The sequence below is a fragment of the Rattus norvegicus genome, chromosome 16, assembly GCF_036323735.1.
Source record: "Rattus norvegicus strain BN/NHsdMcwi chromosome 16, GRCr8, whole genome shotgun sequence".
NCBI classification, from domain to species: domain Eukaryota; kingdom Metazoa; phylum Chordata; class Mammalia; order Rodentia; family Muridae; genus Rattus; species Rattus norvegicus.
The window spans coordinates 25,097,567-25,116,924 of NC_086034.1; the positions used below are offsets into that span (position 1 = coordinate 25,097,567).

Here is a 19,358-nt window from a genome sequence, read left to right on the forward strand (position 1 = left end):
CTGCCCATGCCTAGAGCTGGAATACAGTCTCCAGGAGTGCTGCCACAGCTGAGAGCAAGCACCTGTTCTCAGGAAAGGCTGAAAGAAAACAGGAAAACAGTTCTACAGGAGTGGGGCCACACAGGCCTCTCACAGGGACAAGACACGCCCAGATATGGCAAGACAAGCAAACACCAGAGACAACCCAATGGCTAGAGGCAAACGCAGGAACATAATAAACAGTAACCAAGACTACTTTGAATCAACAGAGCCCAGTTCTCCAACCAAAGAAAATACTGGATATCCAAACACACCAGAAAAGCAAGATTTGGATTTGAAATTACATTTTTTGATAATGATGGAGGATTTTAAGAACGACATAAAGAACTCCCTTAGAGAAATGCAGGAATGCACAAGTAAACAAGTAGAAGCCCTTAGAGAGGAAACACAAAAATCACCGAAAGAATTACAGGAAAACACAATGAAACAAAACAGGTGAAAGAGTTGAAAATGAAAATAGAGACAATAAAGAAAGCACAAAGGGAGACAACTCTGGATAAAGAAAACCAAAGGAAGAGACAAGGAGTCGTAGACACAAGCATCACCAATAGAATGCAAGAGATAGAAGAGAGAATCTCAGGGGCAGAAGATACTGTAGAAAACATCGACACAACTGTCAAAGATAATGTAAAACGCAAAAATCTCCTAGCCCAAAACATACAGGAAATCCAGGACACAATGAGAAGATCAAACCTAAGGATAATAGGTATAGAAGAAAGTGAAGACTCACAACTTAAAGGGCCAGTAAATTATTCAACAAACTTATAGAAGAAAACTTCCCTAACCTAAAGAAAGAGATGCCCATAAACATACAAGAAGCCTACAGACCTCCAAATAGATTGGACTAGAAGAGAAATTCCTCCCGTCACATAATAGTTAAAACAGCAAATGCACAAAACAAAGAGAGAATATTAAAAGCAGTAAGGGAAAAAGGTCAAGTGACATACAAAGGCAGACCTATAAGAATTACACCAGACTTCTCACCAGAGACTATGAAAGATATAAGATCCAGGACAGATGTCATACAGACCCTAAGAGAACACAACTGCCAGCCCTAGTTACTGTATCCAGTAAAACTTTCAATTAACATAGATGGAGAAACCAAGCTATTCCATGACTAAACCAAATTTACACAATATCTTTCTACAAATCCAGGCCTACAAAGGATAAGAGATAGAAAACTCCAAGACAGGGAGAGGAACTACACCATACAGAAAGCAAGAATATAATTTCCTTGCATTGAAACCAAAAGAGAGACAAACAAACATAATTTCACCTCTAACAATGAAAATAACAGGAAGCTACAATCACTATCCCCTAATACCTCTCAACATCAACAGACTCGATTCCCCAATAAAAAGACATAGGCTAACAGACTGAATACATAAAGAGGACCCAGCATTTTGCAACATGCAGGAAACATACGTCAGAGACAAAGACAGACACTACCTCAGAGTAAATGGCTGGAAAAAATTTTCCAAGCAAATGGCCAAAAAAACAAGCTGGAGTTGCCATTCTAATACCAAATAAAATTGAATTTCAACCAAGAGTCATTAAAAAAGATAAGGAAGGACACTTTATATTCATCAAAGGAAAAATCCACCAAGATGAACTCTCAATCCTAAATATCTATGCTCCTAATGCAAGGTCAACTACATTCATAAAAGAAACCTTACTAAAGCTCAAAGCACACATTGTAACTTACACAATAATACTAGGAGACTTCAACCCCTCACTCTCATCACTGGACAGATCATGGAAACAGAAATTAAACAGAGACATAGAAAAACTAACAGAAGTTATGAACCAATTTGATTTAACAAATATTTACAGAACATTCCATCCTAAAACAAAAGGATATACTTTCTTTTCAGCACTTCATGGAACCTTCTCCAAAACTGACCATATAATCAGTCACAAAACAGGCCTCAACAGATACAGGAAGATAGAAATGATCCCATGCGTCCTATCAGATCACCATGAGCTAAGACTGGTCTTCAGTAACAACAATAATGACAGAAAGCCCACATATACATGGAAGTTGAACAATGCTCTACTCAAGGACAATGTGGTCAAGGAAGAAATAAAGAAAGAAATTAAAGACTTCTTAGAATTTAATGAAAATGAAGATGAAACATTCCCTAGCTTATGGGACACAATGAAAGCGGTACTAAGAGGAAAACTCATAGCTCTGAGTGCCTACAAATAGAAACAGGAGAGAGCATATGTCAGCAGCTTGACATCACATCTTAAAGCTCTAGAACAAAAGGAAATAAATAAACCCAAGAGGAGTAGAAGGCAGGAAAAAAATCAAACTCAGAGCTGAAATCAACCAAGTAGAAATGGAATGGACTATACAAAGAATCAACAAAATCAGGAGCTGGTTCTTTGAGAAAATCAACAAGATAGATAAACCCTTAGCCAGACTAACCAGTAGTCACAGACAGTTTATCCAAATTAACAAAATCAGAAATGAAAAGGGAGACATAACAAAATCTGAGTAAATTTTAAAAAATCATCATATCCTACTACAAAAGCCTATATTAAATAAAACTGGAAAATCTGGAGGAAATGGACAATTTTCTAGGCATATACCAGGTACCAAAGTTAAATCAAGAACAAATAAATCATCTAAACAACCCCGTAACTCTATAGAAATAAAAGCAGTTATTAGAAGTCTCCCAACCAAACAGAGCCCAGGTCCAGATGGGTTCAGTGCAGAATTCTATCATACCTTCATAGAAGATCTCAAACCAATACTGTCCAAACTATTCCACAAAATTAAAACAGACGGAGCACTACCAAATTCCTTCTATGAAGCCACAATTACTCTTATACCTAAACCACACAAAGACCCAACAAAGAAAGAGAACTTTAGAACAATTTCCCTTAAGAATATCAACGCAAAAATACTCAATAAAATTCTTGCAAACTGAATCTAAGAACACATCGAAACGATCATCCATCATGATCAAGTAGGCTTCATCCCAGGGATGCAGGGATGGTTTAATGTATGAAAATCCATCAATGTAATCCACTACGTAAACAACTCAAAGATAAGAAGCACATGGTCATTTCATTAGATGCTGAGAAAGCATTTGACAAAATTCCACACCCCTTCACGATAAAAGTCCTGAAAAGATCAGGAATTCAAGGCCTATATCTAAACATTCTAAAAGCAATATACAGCAAACCAGTAGCTGACATCAAACTAAATGGAGAGAAACTTGAAGCAATCCCACTAAAATCAGGGACTAGACAAGGCTGCCCACGCTCTCCCTACTTATTCAATATAGTTCTTGAAGTTCTAGCCAGAGAAATCAGACAGCGAAAGGAGGTCAAAGGGATACAAATTGGAAGGGAAGAAATCAAAATATCACTATTTGCAGATGATATGATAGTGTACTTAAGCGAACACAAACGATCCACCAGAGAACTACTTAACCTGATAAACAACTTCAGCAAAGTGCCGGGGTATAAAATTAACTCAAACAAATCAGTAGCCTTACTCTACCCAAAGGATAAACTGGCTGAGAGAGAAATTAGGGAATGACACCCTTAAAAATAGTCCCAAATAACAGAAAATATCTTGATGTGACTTTAACCAAGCAAGTGAGAGATCTGTATGACAAGAACTTCAAATCTCTGAAGAAATTGAAGAAGATCTCAGAAGATGACAAGATCTTCCATGGTCATGGATTGGCAGGATTAATATAGTAAAGATGGCCATTTTGCCAAAATCAATCTATAGGTCAATGCAATGCCCATCAAATTTCCTACTCAATTCTTTATAGAGATAGAAAGAGCAATTTGCAAATTCATTTGGAATAACAAAAAACCCAGAATAGTGAAAACTATACTCAACAGTAAAAGAAATTCTGGGGGAATCACCATCCCTGACTTCAAGCAGTATTACAGAGCAATAGTCTTCAAAACTGTATGGTATTGCTACAGAGACAGGCAGGTAGATCAGTGCAACAGAATTGAAGACCAAGCAATGAAACACACACTTAAAGCCTCTTGATCTTTGACAAAGGAGCTAAAACCTTCCAATGGAAAAAAGATAACATTTTCAACAAATGGTGCTGGTTCAACTGGAGGTCAGCATATAGAAAAAGGCAAATCGATCCATGCTTATCACCCTGTACAAAGAAGTGGATCAAGGACCTCCACATCAAACCAGATACACTCAAATTAATAGAAGAAAAAGTGGGGAAGCATCTCAAACACATGGGCACTGGAAAAAATTTCCTGAACAAAACAATGTCTTATGCTCTAAGATCAAGAATCAACAAATGGGACCTCATAAGACTGCAAAGCTTTTGTAAAGCAAAAGACAATGTCATTAGGACAAAATGGCAACCAACAGATTGGGAAAAGATCTTTACCAATCCTACATCTGACAGAGAGCTAATATTAATCCAAAATATACAAAGAACTCAAGGAGATGGACTCCAGAGAGCCAAATCACCCTATCAAAAAATAGGGTAAAGAGCTAAAGAGAACATTCTCAGCTGAGGATTATCAAATGGCCAAAAAGCATCTAAAGAAATGTTCAACATCCTTAGTCATCAGGTAAATGCAAATCAAAGCAGCCCTGAGATAAAAAAAGCTCAGATGACAGCAGACGCTGGTGAGGATGTGGAGAAAGAGGAACACTCCTCCATTGTTGGTGGGATTGCAAACTTCTACAACCTCTCTGGAAATCAGTCTGGAGGTTCTTCAGAAAATTGGGCATTACACTACCTCAGAACCCAGCTCTACCACCCTTGGGCATACACCCAAAGATGCTCCAACATACAATAAAGACACATGCTCCACTATGTTCATAGCAGCCTTATTTATAATAGCCAGAAGCTGGAAAAAACCCAGGTGCCCTTCAACAGAGGAATGGATACAGAAAATGTGGTACATTTACACAATGGAGTACTACTCAGGTATCAAAAACAATGACTTCATGAGATTCATAGGCAAATGGAATGAACTAGAAAATATCATCCTGAGGGAGGTAACCCACCACAGAAAACACACATGGCACGCACTCATCGATAAGTGGATATTAGCCCAAAACCTCGAATTACCCAAGATGCAATCCACAGACCACTTGAAGCTCAAGAAAAAGATTGAATAAAATACAGATGCTTCCACTACTTATTATAATGGGATAACAGAAATATCCATAGGAAGGGATATAGAGGCAAAGTTTAGAGCAGAGACTGAAGGAACAGCCATTCAGAGCCTGGCCCACATGTGGCCCATACATATACAGCCACCAAAACTAGATTAGACTGATGAAGCTAAGAAGTGCGTCATGTCCGGAACTGGATATAGATATCTCCTGAGAGACACAACCAGAGCATGTCAAATACAGAGGTTAACACTAGCAGCAAACTACTGAACTGAGAACAGGACGCCCTTTCAGGGATTAGAGAAAGGATTGAAAGAGCTGAAGGGGCTTGCAACCCCATAAGAATAACAATGCCAGAGATTCCAGGGACTAAACCACTACCCAAAGACTATATATGGACCCAGGGCTCCAGCTGTGTATGTAGCAGAGAATACACTTGTTGGTCACCAGTGGAAGGGGAAGCCCTTGATCCTACCCTGGTTGGACCCCCAGTGCAGGGGAATGTAGGGGTGGATTGTAAGGGGGTTGGATTCGGGGAGGGACACCCTTACAGGGAAGGGGGAGGGCATAGGGATTTAAGGACAGGAAACTGGGAAAGGCAATAACATTTGAAATGTAAATAAAGAAACATATCCAATTAAAAAAAGAAGAAAAATAAGTAGAGGAGGAGGAGGACGACAGGAGGAGGAGGAGGAGAAGGACGAGGACAAGGAGGAGGAGGAGAAGTATGAGGACCAGGACGATGAGGAGGAGGAGGAGGACCAAGAGGACGACAAGGTGGAGGAGGAGAAGGACGAGGAGGGGGAGGAGGAGGACGAGGAAGAGGAGGGGGGAGGAGGAGGAGGAGGACGAGGACGAGGAGGACGAGGACGAGGAGGACGAGGACGAGGAGGACGAGGACGAGGAGGAGGAGGGCGAGGAGGAGGACAAGGACGAGGAGGAGGAGGGGTGGAGGAGGACGAGGACGAGGACAAGGAGCAGCAGCAGCAACAGAAGCAGCAGCAGCAGCAGCAGCAGCAGCAGCAGCAGCAGCAACAGAAGCAGCACCCTAAGCTGCAGCCCAAGCTCCAACAGAAGCAGCCAAAGCCAAAGCAGCTGAAGCCAAAACAGCGGAAGCCTAAGCCACCTAATCCGCCGAAACCCCCGAAGCCACCGAAGCCGCCAAAGCCGCCAAAGCCTCCATAGCCACGGAAGCCGCCGAAGCAGCTAAAGCCGATGCCGAAACCGCCAAGCCGAAGCCTAAGCAGAAGCCAAAGAAGAAGCAGAAGGCGAAGCCGAAGCAGAAGAAGCTGGCGAAGCATAAGAAGCCAACAAAGCCAAAGAAGCCAATGAGGACAAGGAAGAAGACAGAGGAGGAGGGGGAGGGGGAGGGGAAGCAAAGGGGAGAACGCGGGGAAGGAGGAGATGATGACAACCACAAAGATGACTAGGACGAGAAGAAGAAGAAGCCGAAGAAAAGGAAGAAGATGAAGGAGAAGAAGGTGAAGGAGAAGAAGGTGAAGGAGAAGAAGGAGGAGGAGAAGGAGAAGGAGGAGAAGGAGAAGAAGAAGGAGGAGGAGAAGCCGGAGTAGAAGGAGAAGCCAGAGAATCTGTATCTATATCTATATCTGATAGAGGGCTAATATGCATACAAAGAAATTCATAAGTTTAGACTGCAGAGAATTAAATAACTCTAGCACAAAATGAGGTGCAGAGCTAAACAAAGAATTCTAAGCTGAGGAATATCAAATGGCCCTGAAGCTCCTAAGGAACTATTAAACATCCTTAATCATCAGCAAAAATCAAACCAAGAAAATGTTGAGATTTGACCTCACACCACCACTCAGAATGACTAAGAAAAAAGTCTAAAGTGACAACAAATGTTGATGAGGATGAGGAGATAGAGAAACATTCCTCCACTGTAGGTGGGATTGCAAGCTCTTATACTAACTCTGGAAATTAGTTTGTAAGTTCCTCAGAATTCGGACATAGTACTACCTGAGGACCTAGCTATACACCCTCCTGGGCATATACCCAAAAGGGGTGCCAACATGTGGCAAGGAAACATGCTCCATTATGTTCATAGAACCCTTATTTGTAATTGCCAGGAGCTGGAAAGAACCCAGATGTCCCTCCATCTACAGAGTACACTGACAGACCCATGTCTTAGGTGCACATGTAGCAGAGGATGGCCTTGTGGGGAACCAATGGGAGGAGAAGCCCTTGGTCTTGCCAAGGCTCTACCTCCACAGTGTAAAGGAATGCTGAGACAGGGAGGGAGGTGGGAAGGGGTGATTGGATAGGTGGGGGAACAGCCTCATAGAAGAGGGAAAGGGAAGATGAGATGGGCGTTCATGGGTGGGAAACCAGGAAAGGGGATAACATTTGAAATGGAAATTAAAAAAAAATCAAATACTCCTCCCCAAAAAAGGATGAGGGGAAGGGGTGGTTGGTAAACCTCACTTGGTAAAACTCTTGCCTTGAAAACCCAACTGCAGATGTGGGGACAAGGGGATCCCCAAAGCTACTTGCCTGCAAGTGTGAATATCAGTGAGCTCCAAGATAGTAAATCAATCACACCAGGGACGTGGGTGAGTGAGGTTTGTCTCCAGAACAGAGGGACCAGGGGTGGAACCCACAGGGCGGCCTGATGGCCTGAGTTCAGTCCTCAGAAGCCACAATGTGGCAGAACAGAATGGTCAGTTGACCCTGCCTTCTGGCCACTACACACTTAGCTCCACATGTGTGGGGCACTGGAAAGTGAGAGTTGAGCAGGTGTCCCTGTCGTATGGTTGGTTATCTTTTTGGTATATGCCTAGGAGTTGTATACCTGGGTCTTGAGGTAAAACAATTTTTAGTTTTCTGAGAAACCTCCAAATTAATTTTCCAAATTCATTGTACAAGTTTCCACTCCAGCAACACTGGGAAACTCTTTCCTGTGCTCTACATCCTTACCAGCATGTGCTATCACTTGAATTTTTGGACTTAGCCATTCTAACAGTGGATATGGAATCTCAGGGTCATTTTGATACTCATTTCCAAGATGGCTAAGTACTTTGAAGATTTCTTGGCCATTTGAGGTTCCGTTGTTGAGGATTCCCTGCTTATCTTTGTATGCCATTTTAAATTGATAAACCCAGGGACCAGAAATCCTGACCTGGCAGGGCTTAAGAAGTAGTTCTATCGTAATGAGCTCCAATTGCCAAAATGAAAGCCAAAGATGATTGCACTGTGATATAGGAAGAACCTATATGGGGGTTGCAGGGATGGCTCAGTATTGATAAGGGCCTGGTGCATTTGCGAAAAATCTATGTTCTATTCTCAGAACTTATCCAGTGGCTCAAGAGTACCTGACCTTATCTTCTGGATGCTCTAGATATGACATAGGTGGCAAACACAGACGCACATGACAAGCGTTTATTATTTTGATGTTTGACCTGTATAGATATTTTGTCTGCATGTATTTCTGTGCACCGAATGAATGTAGTGCCTGAAGCATTCAGAAGTGGGTGCCACTGCCAGATCTCCTTCAAACTGTAGTTACAGACAGCTGATGGCCACCATGTACAGCTAGATATTAGGCTCATGTCTCCTAGAAGAGCAGTTAGCCAGTGAGTTTAACCACTGGGCCACATCTCCTAAAAATATTCTAAATGATAAAATACTATAGAATCAATTTTAAAAGTGCTCAGAAAATCTCAGAGTTGCATAAGAGTGTAGGGGGTTGCGATTATTGCAACCAAAGAAACAACAAACTAGTTGTAGACTCATAAACAGGGAATTTAATGAGAGAACCACTTTCTTGATCACTAAGCATGGAAGTGTAGGAATCAAGTGGACCTCACTCTCCTACAGGATTGAGAAAGGTGACAGTCAGTGAAAGAGATTAACCTTAAGAATGCAGAAGACAAATTTGTGTTCAACATACAAAATGAAATGTTTTGAAGTCTCTTGACATCGTCTAAAATTGCCACAGCCATGTACTTCTTTAAACTACTCTTAGCGAATGATTTAGCTCCCTTGAATTTAAGTTTTTATAGGAATAGCCCTCCACTGATTTTTATTGCTTTTATTAGATAATTGCTTTATTTACATTTCAAATGTTATCCTGCTTCTCTGCTTCCAGTCCAGAAAACCGCTACTCCATCCCATCTCCTCAACCCCTGCCTCCATGAGGGTGAACTCCCACACACCCACACACTCCCTCCTGCCTCCCTGCCCTGGCATTCCCCTATACTTGTCATTGAGCCTTCACAGGACCACGGGTCTCTCCTCCCATTGATGCCCAACAAGGCCCATCTTCTGCTACACATGCTGCTGGAGCCAGGGTTCGTTCCAAGTGTACTCTTTACTTGGTGCTTTAGTCCCTGGAAGCTCTGCGGTATCTGGTTGGTTGATACTGTAGTTCTTCCTATGGGGTTGCACATCCCCTCAATTACCTCAGTCCTTTCACTAACTCCCCCATTGAGGTCCCAGTTCTCAATCCAATGGCTTGCTGAGAGCATCTGCCTCTGATTTGTCAGGCTCTGGCATATTCTCTCAGGAGGCAGCTGTATCAGGCTCCTGTCAGCATGTACCTCTTGTCACCCCAATAGTGAATGGGTTTGGTGACCTCATGTGGGATGGATCCACATATGTGTTACTCTCTGGATGGCCTTTCCTTCAGTCTCTGCTCCATACTTTGTCTTCGTATTTCCTCCTGTGACTATTTTGTACCCCCTTCTAAGAAGTACTGAAGCATCAGATTTTTGTCGTTCTTCTTCTTGAGCTACAAATAGTCTCTAAATTATATGGTCAGTATGCTGAAATTTTGGGATAATATCCACCACTCCACTGTATGTTTAGATTCACCAAGCATGCTGCGGTTTAGGCAAATTAGGGAATTTTAGGATGTGGACATCAGTGGGACTGCTCCGTTATCCACCAGAAAACTCAGGTTTCCTTAGCTATTAACTAAAGATTTAGTGAGTATTATCAAGGAATAAAAACATTAAGATTATGAAGAATCAAGTTAAAAAAACTATTATAATTACAGCCACGATAAATATCCCAGAAAGTTTTATAAAGAAAAGCTTACCAGGCAGCCTGAAGTCCGTGGCTTTCATATGAGAGGAATAGAGTAGATCCACAAATTAATATTTGAAGAAGTAACATTTCTAAGAAGAACTTAAAGGAAATTGTGTGAATGAGGAAATAGAGACAGAGTAGCAGGATCCAGCCCAAGAACATCAAAACCTAGGGTAGGAAAATGAGTGCTGCCCGTTCAAACGAACTGCAATAAGAAAGGTGTACCTGGCAAAGAGCCAGGGAAAAACTGCAGAAAGAACACTGTCTCCTAATGTGATCCCGATTTTCCCCCTGAAAATACTTCAGGAAGCACATTCAACTTACATCCATTGTTATAAAGAATTATTTTGCACCTAGTCTCTGTGATTCTCTCTGAAATATCTACACACAAAACCTTGAATGTTTCACTCTCTGACTGTCTTAAATGGCATCTTGTTTCAGCGTTTAGTGAGTAAAAACTCGGAATTATTGGCAGAAGGTGAATTAACCATGTGGAGATTAGGCAATGGCCTATCTACGGTACTGATCAAGATATATCAAAACATAAAACCTTTCTGTGTGTGTGTGTGTCTGTGTGTGTGCGTGTGTGTGTGTGTCTGTGTGTGTGTGTCTGTGTGTCGGTGTGTGTGCCTTTCATACAGGAACGTAAACCATTAAAGCAGGTTACAAACCTGTCAATGTGATTTACTCATAAAATATTAATTCTACGCTCACATTGTTAAAAACATTGGTGTTTGTGTGTCCATGGTAACCTGTGATCATTCAGAATGAGTTTCCTTTATTTTTTCTGAACTTTTCGCTATTGTCAATATAATCAAAATAATATGAGGATGGACTCCTGAATGGACACAAACTTGCTGCCTTGTTTTCCTATTATACAATCTTCTGCTTTATCAGGAGCTCTGAAGAATTAGCTACCTGTATGCAGAAAAAGTGTTCTAAATCCTTCTGAAAATGTGCTGTCAACAGAAACAAAATCCTGCGCTTCCTTCACTACATTATTTTTTATAAAGAATAAATACATGATGTTGATCATCACAAACATCTCCCCATTTGATTTCAAGCAGGCATGGTAACAGGATCGGCTCTGCATGGCAAACCTGAGGTCTGAATGATGTAGGAGAGGAGCCGGAGGCAGAGATGAATCTTTGCTCTCGGCATGATATATTGTGTGCTGTCTCCCAGGTTTATCATGTCCCTATTTATGTTGTGAGTGTGTGGGGGTTGTGGATTTCTGGAAATTTCTATATTTAATATTTACGTTAATACTGTTGTTCACTTTGGATAATTGAAAGCCTGTGTGAATTTTCTCTTGATAACTGACAGACTGTTGGAGACTCCTATGCAGGATTGACTGGCTGTGGTCATTTCCTATGCATATATGACAGGCGCTTATTTTTTCCAATGGATGACTGACAAGTAATGTGTGTGATCTGTGGATGACTGACAGACTGTGTGTGTTTCTAATAGATGACAGGATATGGTCATTTCTTATAAATGATTCTAAGGCTGTAGGGAAGTCTTATGGATGATTGATAGGATATAGGTTCTTCCTCCAGATGATTGCCAGCTTGGGGGTGTGCCATGTGTATTGATGACTAACAAGCTGTAGCTATTTCCTATAAATGATTGACAGGCTGTGAGCATTCCCTATGAATGCCTGACAGGTTTTGTGTACTTTCTATGGATGATTTGCAGGTAGCACTCAGTTAATATGGATGACTACCTGGAAGGCTGTGCATGTTTGCTATGCATATTGAACAATTGTAGATATGTACTATGTATGGTTGGCAGGCATTGGGTGTTCCTTATGAATGATGGTCAGGGTGTAGTTATTTCTTATGAATGACTGACAGACTGTAGGCTTGTCCTTTGGAGAAGTGACAGAGTTGGTATGCGTTTCTTGGGGTTGATTCACAGGCTGTTGACATTACCTATGAATGATTTACAGGCTCTGAGACTGGGCACAGAAACAAAAAGGTTTAAGAATGGGAAGACCTTGAGAGATAGTAGAATGTGTATTCTACACAGTACACATCTAAGTTACATGTGGGGAATAAACGGACTGACAGAATGAAAAACTACAGGTCGTCAAGTCAGTGTATTTAAAGAAAATATTCAATAAACAGGAAGATTTTGGAATTCTAATTCAGAATTTATTATTTATATGAAACTGTAACTTAAAGACTAGTTAAGCCTTTAGAACTACAAAATTATCAAGAAGCATGTGGATTATGGAACATCTACTACTGTGCTATGGTTCTCCTTCATAACCTAGTACAGCCTAACAATAGGAAATAAGGATTAGAGCCTGAGGTGTTTGGTAAAACACGTTTCCTGAAAACCTCACTGCATATGTGGAAATAAGGGGATCCCCAAAACTTGCTTTCCTGCAAGGATGAAGATCAGTGTGCTCCAAGACACTGGGATTTGAGTGAATGAGCATGTCCCCAAAACTGAGGGACCAGGGGTGGAACCCATACAGAAGGATGATGGCCTGAGTTCAGTCCCTAGAACCCACAATGTGGCGGAACAGTACTGTAGAGTGGCATTGTCCTTTGACCCACACACAATTACCCACGTGAGTGGGGTACAGGAAATCGAGAGGAAGACAATATCAGTCTCTATCCTTCACATGTGGATCAATGCACACACAAGATGTACACAAGGTTTATACTGGGGTTCAGGGTTATAGATCCAATTCAAAATGTCTTTGTTTGACCCATCTGCAAGCACAAGTCATATTGGTATAAATTTCTCTTGGTGAAAATTTTTGCAATACACTAGAAAATTTATTAAAGTTTCATGATAAAATTTTATCTTATGATAAAATTTACCATGTTGTATAATATTAACACACATACATACATATGCCTAGGAGCCTAAAGTAGGTATACAATCCAGTGGGGCTCAGTGAAAAGGAAGCTAAGCATGACCTCTCCCCTCTCAGTAAGGAGCCTATAAAATCAAGTGTGCCCCGTGCTACACTCCACAGAACCAAGAAGACTGAACAAAAGAAGGGCACAAGAAAGGATAATTGAGAATATGGAAGGGTCATGGAAGGCATATGGATGAAGGGAACTGGTTGGGAAAGGAGAAAGGAAGGAATAGGGTCACTGAGGGTCCAGTGTGGGGAGGGGGAGGGAACCATGATAATGAATGGAAATCTGCAACAGATAGGGGTGGTGAGTGAGGAGGGGACCTCAGAGAGAGACAGAGACTGAGGTATGGGAGGCAACAAGAATCACTGGAGCTTGTGACTCACTGCACTGGGGATACAGAGCATGGGGATCCTGGCTCTTCTCGCTATGCAGGAAGCCCAGTGGAGCAACTGGAACATCGACCCAACCACAAAACTTTAAATCCAAATTTTTTCCTGTCTACAGGAAATGAAGGAATAGGGCTGGAGGAGAGACTGAGGGAACAGCCAACCAATAACCCACCCAACTTGAAACTGATCCCTTGAACAAGCGACAGTCCCTGACTCTGAATGATACCCTGTTATGCTAGCAGACAGAGTCTAGCACAGGCTGTCTGGAGAGGTTGCACCCAGCAGCTGACTTAGATGTACACACCCACAGCTAAAATTGGATGGATCTTGAAGACTCTTATGGAAGAAAAAGTAGAAGGATTGCAGTCCCTCAGAGGATAAGAACGCAACAGGAAGACTAACAAAATCGATTGACCTGGACTCTTAGGGCTCTTAGAGACTGATCCACCAACCAAAGAATATACAGAGGCTGGTCCTAAGCCTCCACACACATAGGTAGTACATATGGACCTCGATCTTCATGTGAGTCCCAAAAAAAACTGCAGCAGGGACTATCCTTAAAGCTGTTGCCCGTATGCGGGATATGTCCTTCTATCTAGACGGCCTTGTCTGGACTCAGTGGGAGAGGAAGGGCATAGTCTCACAGAGACTTCATGTTCCAGGGTGGGAAGATAACCAAGTGGCCCCTACCCTCTCAGAGGAGAAGGAGGCGGGGCGCAAGGGAAGGATTGTGGGAGAGGCTGACAGGGAGGGGGCAGTGAGCAGGATGTAAAGTAAACAAGTAAAAAATAAAATTGAAAATAATTGAACATTTTTTCTAGGAAGCATCACATGGCACAACTGAGTCTCCAGTGAAACAATAAATTTTTACTTCAGTCTACTATCACATTATACCTTTAACTCAACAATTTATATATATGATCAATTCTCCCACACAGACTGCTGTGGCATTCCAATCGATCCTGGAGGAACATCAAGGGTCTAGGGATCAGGAGCCGCAGCCACTAGAAGAAAAAGAAGAATTATCAACAGCATCATCAGGCACATCACTGGTGATATTGTTATGCCCAGCATCAACAACATCAGTGTCATTATCATCGGGATCAATGTAGAGAGAAACAGTGAGAAGGTGGATGCTTCTCTTGTTATTTTTAATCTCAGAAGTTGCTTCTTTTGGAATATTGCGGTCAAAGGCTATGCTAACCTCAGAAGTCACAGTTCAGAATGACAGAGATAAATAGACAATAACATTTAACAGGAAGTTACCCCTGCTTAGTCATTCAGGAAACACAAGGTCTTCACTGGGAGTGACCATAATCTCCTCATTCTAGACTAGAAAACAACCAATCAGAAAACAGTTTTACATGTCACTTGTATTTGTCCAAACTGGATTTGTCACATTGCCAAAAATATCTTGTATAAATTGAAAAAAAATAAAAATTTCAGGTTCTAGGTTATTCATGAATAGCCCTATAGAAGCATGAAATTTATTAACAAAACAGACCTAGGTTTCTAGAAAAAAAAATTCATCTATTTTAAGCTACTATTTTTGTCTAACTTACCTGGTCCAACTTTTTTGTTAGTGGGAGCTCCATGGCCATTTTCTTCATGCCATGCATGTTGAATTTGGATTTTCATCCATGTTATGACAGAGAAAAGTGAGGATACAAGCCATATAAAAGGCAAAAAGGGGATGTGTGCTATCGCTGGTGCCCGAAGATATCCACTCTTCCTGAGAGGGTTCATGCTGTGGTTTATTGGTTCAGCTGACGCAGAAGCATCAAAAATATCAACAGGTGCCTGAGTAGCAGGCAGACCTTCTTCTATGTCAGGAATAAAAGATTCCTCATCTGAAGAAGCAGTATAAAATATTTCTTCTTCACTAGGGATATCAAAAGAGTCAGGTTAGTCATTTAAATGGAGTCTAGGGAATAACAAGTGCGGGGACCAGGAGTGCGCTCTGGGTCAGCATGGGGTTTGTACCTTGTACTCTCCTTGTAAAGAGGTAAATCAACTACATAATCCAATCCAATGTGACTAGCTGGTCCTGAGTCACCTGACACAGTACTGTCAGCAGCATATGTAAGGGACAGCTCGGGCTCAGCTGCAGTCAGACTGGCAGCGGCAGTGGTGGACTTAGTTGGCGCAGGCTCAGCTGCAGTCAGACTGTCAGCGGCAATGATGGACTTAGTTGGCGCAGGCTCAGCTGCAGTCAGACTGGCAGCCTCCTTGGTGGACTTCGTCGGCGCAGGCTCAGCTGCAGTCAGACTGGCAGCCGCATTGGTGGACTTAGTTGGCGCAGGCTCAGCTGCAGTCAGACTGGCAGCGGCATTGGTGGACTTAGTCTGCGCAGGCTCAACAGCATCCAGGCTGTCAGCAGTATAAGCGGAAGGTCCAACATCAGCAGCAGCCTCAGAAGGCACGGAATGGAAATTTTCCATTTTAGTTTTTTCATCCTATAAGGAAAATTAGCATTGTTACTTTTGATTTAAAATTCACTGATTTTATTCATTTTATCACCCTTCTGATAATGTCAGAACCTTGATTTATAGTCCCCAAACTATTTCTGTATTCCGTAGATATTTAGCAATACATTCAATGATATTCAGTAATGTCTGCTTCCTTTCAGGATGAGTAAACGGCCCAGAGTCTTTAAAAATCTTTAATGTGGACATGCTTAGGTTTATACTTACCACTATTCTGCTCTTTGGGATCTAAAGTCATGGTACTTTTTAAGATGGAAATATATAAAAAGAAGTGACAAAATGTGTTTCTTGGCCTCTGATGTTTTGCTCTGCTTCTCCTCTAAATAGCGATTTTGTAATATTCTCTCTCCTTCATATTCTATGGTTCATTCTACAATATTTCTCTCTAAAGCTCTCCAGGTAAAAATGCCACCTCCCCCCCCCTTCTCTCTCCTCTCCTCTCCTCTCTTCACCCTTCGCTTTCCACTTTCTGCACTACCCCTCAAGTAGCTTCCTTTTCCTATTCCTTCTTGAGAGAGTTGGGTATATTCTTTTACATCAAATCTTTCTCTGGATAATCACCTTATCTTTCATGCAATTAGGCATTACTTTTAAACAAGGTGCTTCATTCTATAAACTAAGTTTACCTTGATTACTTAGCATTAAGGGTGTGTACTAAGGAAATGTCTACATTCCAGCTTGAGAGATTAAAGGTCTGTGCAAAGGCTGAGCCACACGATAAGTAGAAATTTGTTTATTGAGTAAACAACACATTCTAGGAGGAGGGCACAGAATGGTCAACTGTTCTGTAACATCGTTACTATTGCTACACTTACAGGATGTATATGAAGACCTCATCCAGCACCTCTGTGGTGGCTTGAATGTCAACAGCCCCATAGGCTAATATTATGCTTGCTGTGCAGAGCGCTGAATTATTTTCAAAAGCAGTAGGTGGTGGGGCTGTTTTGTAGTAAAACTGTTGCCAGAATGAGGTTTAAGATTTCAATAGACTGGTGTCATTTCCACTAAGTTCTCTCTCTCCTGTGTAGGTCAAGATGTGATCTCTCAGCTGCTGCTTCATCGTCATGCTTGTCTGCCTGAATCATGATGGTGATGTCTGTATCCAATTCAACCAAGAGACCCACTTCACACCATCTCTTTCTTCTAAACATTTTCTTTCCCATGATATTTTTTACAACTATAGAAAGTGACTAACATAAGCATCAGCTACTACAATAAGAGTGTATTTAACAGAGCCTGAAGGATTCATTCCAAGCTGTGAAGTGGTGTTACCCAGGGGATTGGGTCACAAAATGTGTTATCAAATTCCATAAAGCTAGCTTAGATAGGATGCCTGAAACACTCGTTGATTTAAATAGATAAATTCAGAAAGTTGGGCTTGTGAATGGGTTTGATGCTGCATTGTAAATGGGAAGCCTCATTGACTCATACTGCATAAGAAATAAGATCTTCACATGTTTGTTCTTCCTTACACCTCAGGGAAACCCATAACATGGCAGTCTATTTTTGACTTTCAGTGCCAGGTTTGAGGATGATTTACGTTTCTTATTAGCGAAACTGACACGTCAAACATTCTCTGCTTCAACAAGCAATATATCACAGAGAAGATTCAACAGAACAGGTGAAGGAGGACTGTTGGTCAAAGAATAATGTTGAAGAAGCATGCATTTCCTTTTAGTGTTCACACTATTCAAATGGATCATGAGAGAATTTAAGTTCCTTGGATTTCCTGAGAAAGACAGACTTGAATATAGCAAACCATGGGGTATGTTACACACATAGTCATGTTTTCATATGCAATGTGTTACCAGACTCCTTATCACTACCCCATTGAACCATCTGGCTGGCAAATATGTATATACACAAGTGTTTGTACATATCCATGTGTATGTATTTGTACATACATATGTGTATATGAGGTGTGTATACATATATGTACAAATATATGTATATACATACATATTCTGCTTTTAAAATAAAAGGATTGAGAGAGATTGGTGTATAGCAGTTCAGAATAAAAAATGAAATGTAGTAAGTATGAATTTCTCATTCATGTGAGCTTTTTCTTTCTGTCAAACTAGGCATCATCTTTGAAACATGCCTGTGTCATTGTAAATCATGTCTGGCTGTATCTGTTTATGACGACTTATGTGGGGAGCAGGTGGGGCGGCAATCCCAAGATGGCGCCCAGGACTGCTGCCAAGTCTTATGACTAGCACCTGACTTCCTCATACACCCAAAAGTAAGCCACGCCCATCGGGAGAGCTGCACAGGCGCACCATGACACAAGATCAGGCCATCTGGCGTGGACCTATAAGCTGAGACCATGTAGGCTGGACTGATGGGGCGTGGTTACAGGTTTTTGAATAGGGAGTGTGCTTGGGGGTGAGAGATTGCTGCTTGCATGCAGAGAGAAAGGTTCCTGAATAACTGCTTTGAGAAGAACGTCGAGCTGTTGCTCCTTTCTGCGGGACGGAGACGACAGACTTATACCTTGCATTCTGCTAGCATGGGGTAGAGAACTGATATTATCTAGCTAGGTTCTTTCTTTTTTTATTTTATACTTATTACACTGCAATTTCTATGTAGTCTTGTGGGAAGTCTTGTGTTCGTTTGGTTTTATTCAAGTTTAACATCAGAAATGATGTTTAGTTTTACTTCAGTGACATTTATTCCTTGGAAGAATGGAAACTACCTTTGTCTTAGTTGTCTCTGTAAGATCCCACTGCTGTAATGATATGGTGGATTGTATTCTAATCATGGGCATATAAACCTTAGTTACCATATTCATCGCCATTATTTGTACATTCTATAGCATCATAAAATTCTAGTTAGGATAAAATATGCTTGTATTAGAAATTTTAGTTTAGAAAATCCTAATGACTTTTCACTGCAATAGAAGGTGATTGCCGAGTGAATTTCTGTTTATTAAAGTACCTGAGTTCTATGTCTTTGCTAAGGTCTTCCTAGAATAAAAATTACTCAGGTTCATCACCTGTAGTAGTTAATTGGAAACCAAATTGATCTAGGCATAAAGGAAGAGCATTTGAGTTTGGTTTCTGTAAATTTACAGTTTCTAATGATTCCATTATGTGTAATAATTATATCTGAACTTCCTCTTTCCTAATGATGAAATTAGAGGTCTGGAGGAAGGTAATTAGCTACGTGTTGACAGTATGCAGTGGAGTAAGGAGTAAGTAGTGTGTGTAAGATCAGCAGACACACCCTTCTGCTTGCTTTGTAACTTCTGAAAGGGGATTTAAACAGGAAAGATGGCTGTTACTTTTGAATTTGTTTCTGTACTTTCTGTGACAAAATATCTGATGGGGAAAACCAGTCACTTGTTTCAAGGAAGGAACAGGGAGGCCTGACTTTTGGCAGTACATTA

General features: G+C 41.2%; 1 protein-coding gene across 1 annotated transcript in view; it reads right to left on the reverse strand.

Moving 5' to 3' along the window:
* Positions 1–14,331: 14,331 nt before the first annotated feature.
* Poteml1 (POTE ankyrin domain family member M like 1) overlaps positions 14,332–19,358 on the reverse strand; it is a 56,427-nt gene continuing 51,400 nt past the window's right edge. Inside the window, exons 12-14 of the mRNA XM_039095042.2 lie at positions 15,468–15,940; positions 15,047–15,366; positions 14,332–14,488 (exon numbers count right to left, since the gene is read on the reverse strand). Of these exons, the coding sequence (XP_038950970.1) occupies positions 14,466–14,488; positions 15,047–15,366; positions 15,468–15,940 (816 nt within the window). The 3' untranslated portion in view covers positions 14,332–14,465. The remainder of the gene's footprint in view (positions 14,489–15,046; positions 15,367–15,467; positions 15,941–19,358) is intronic.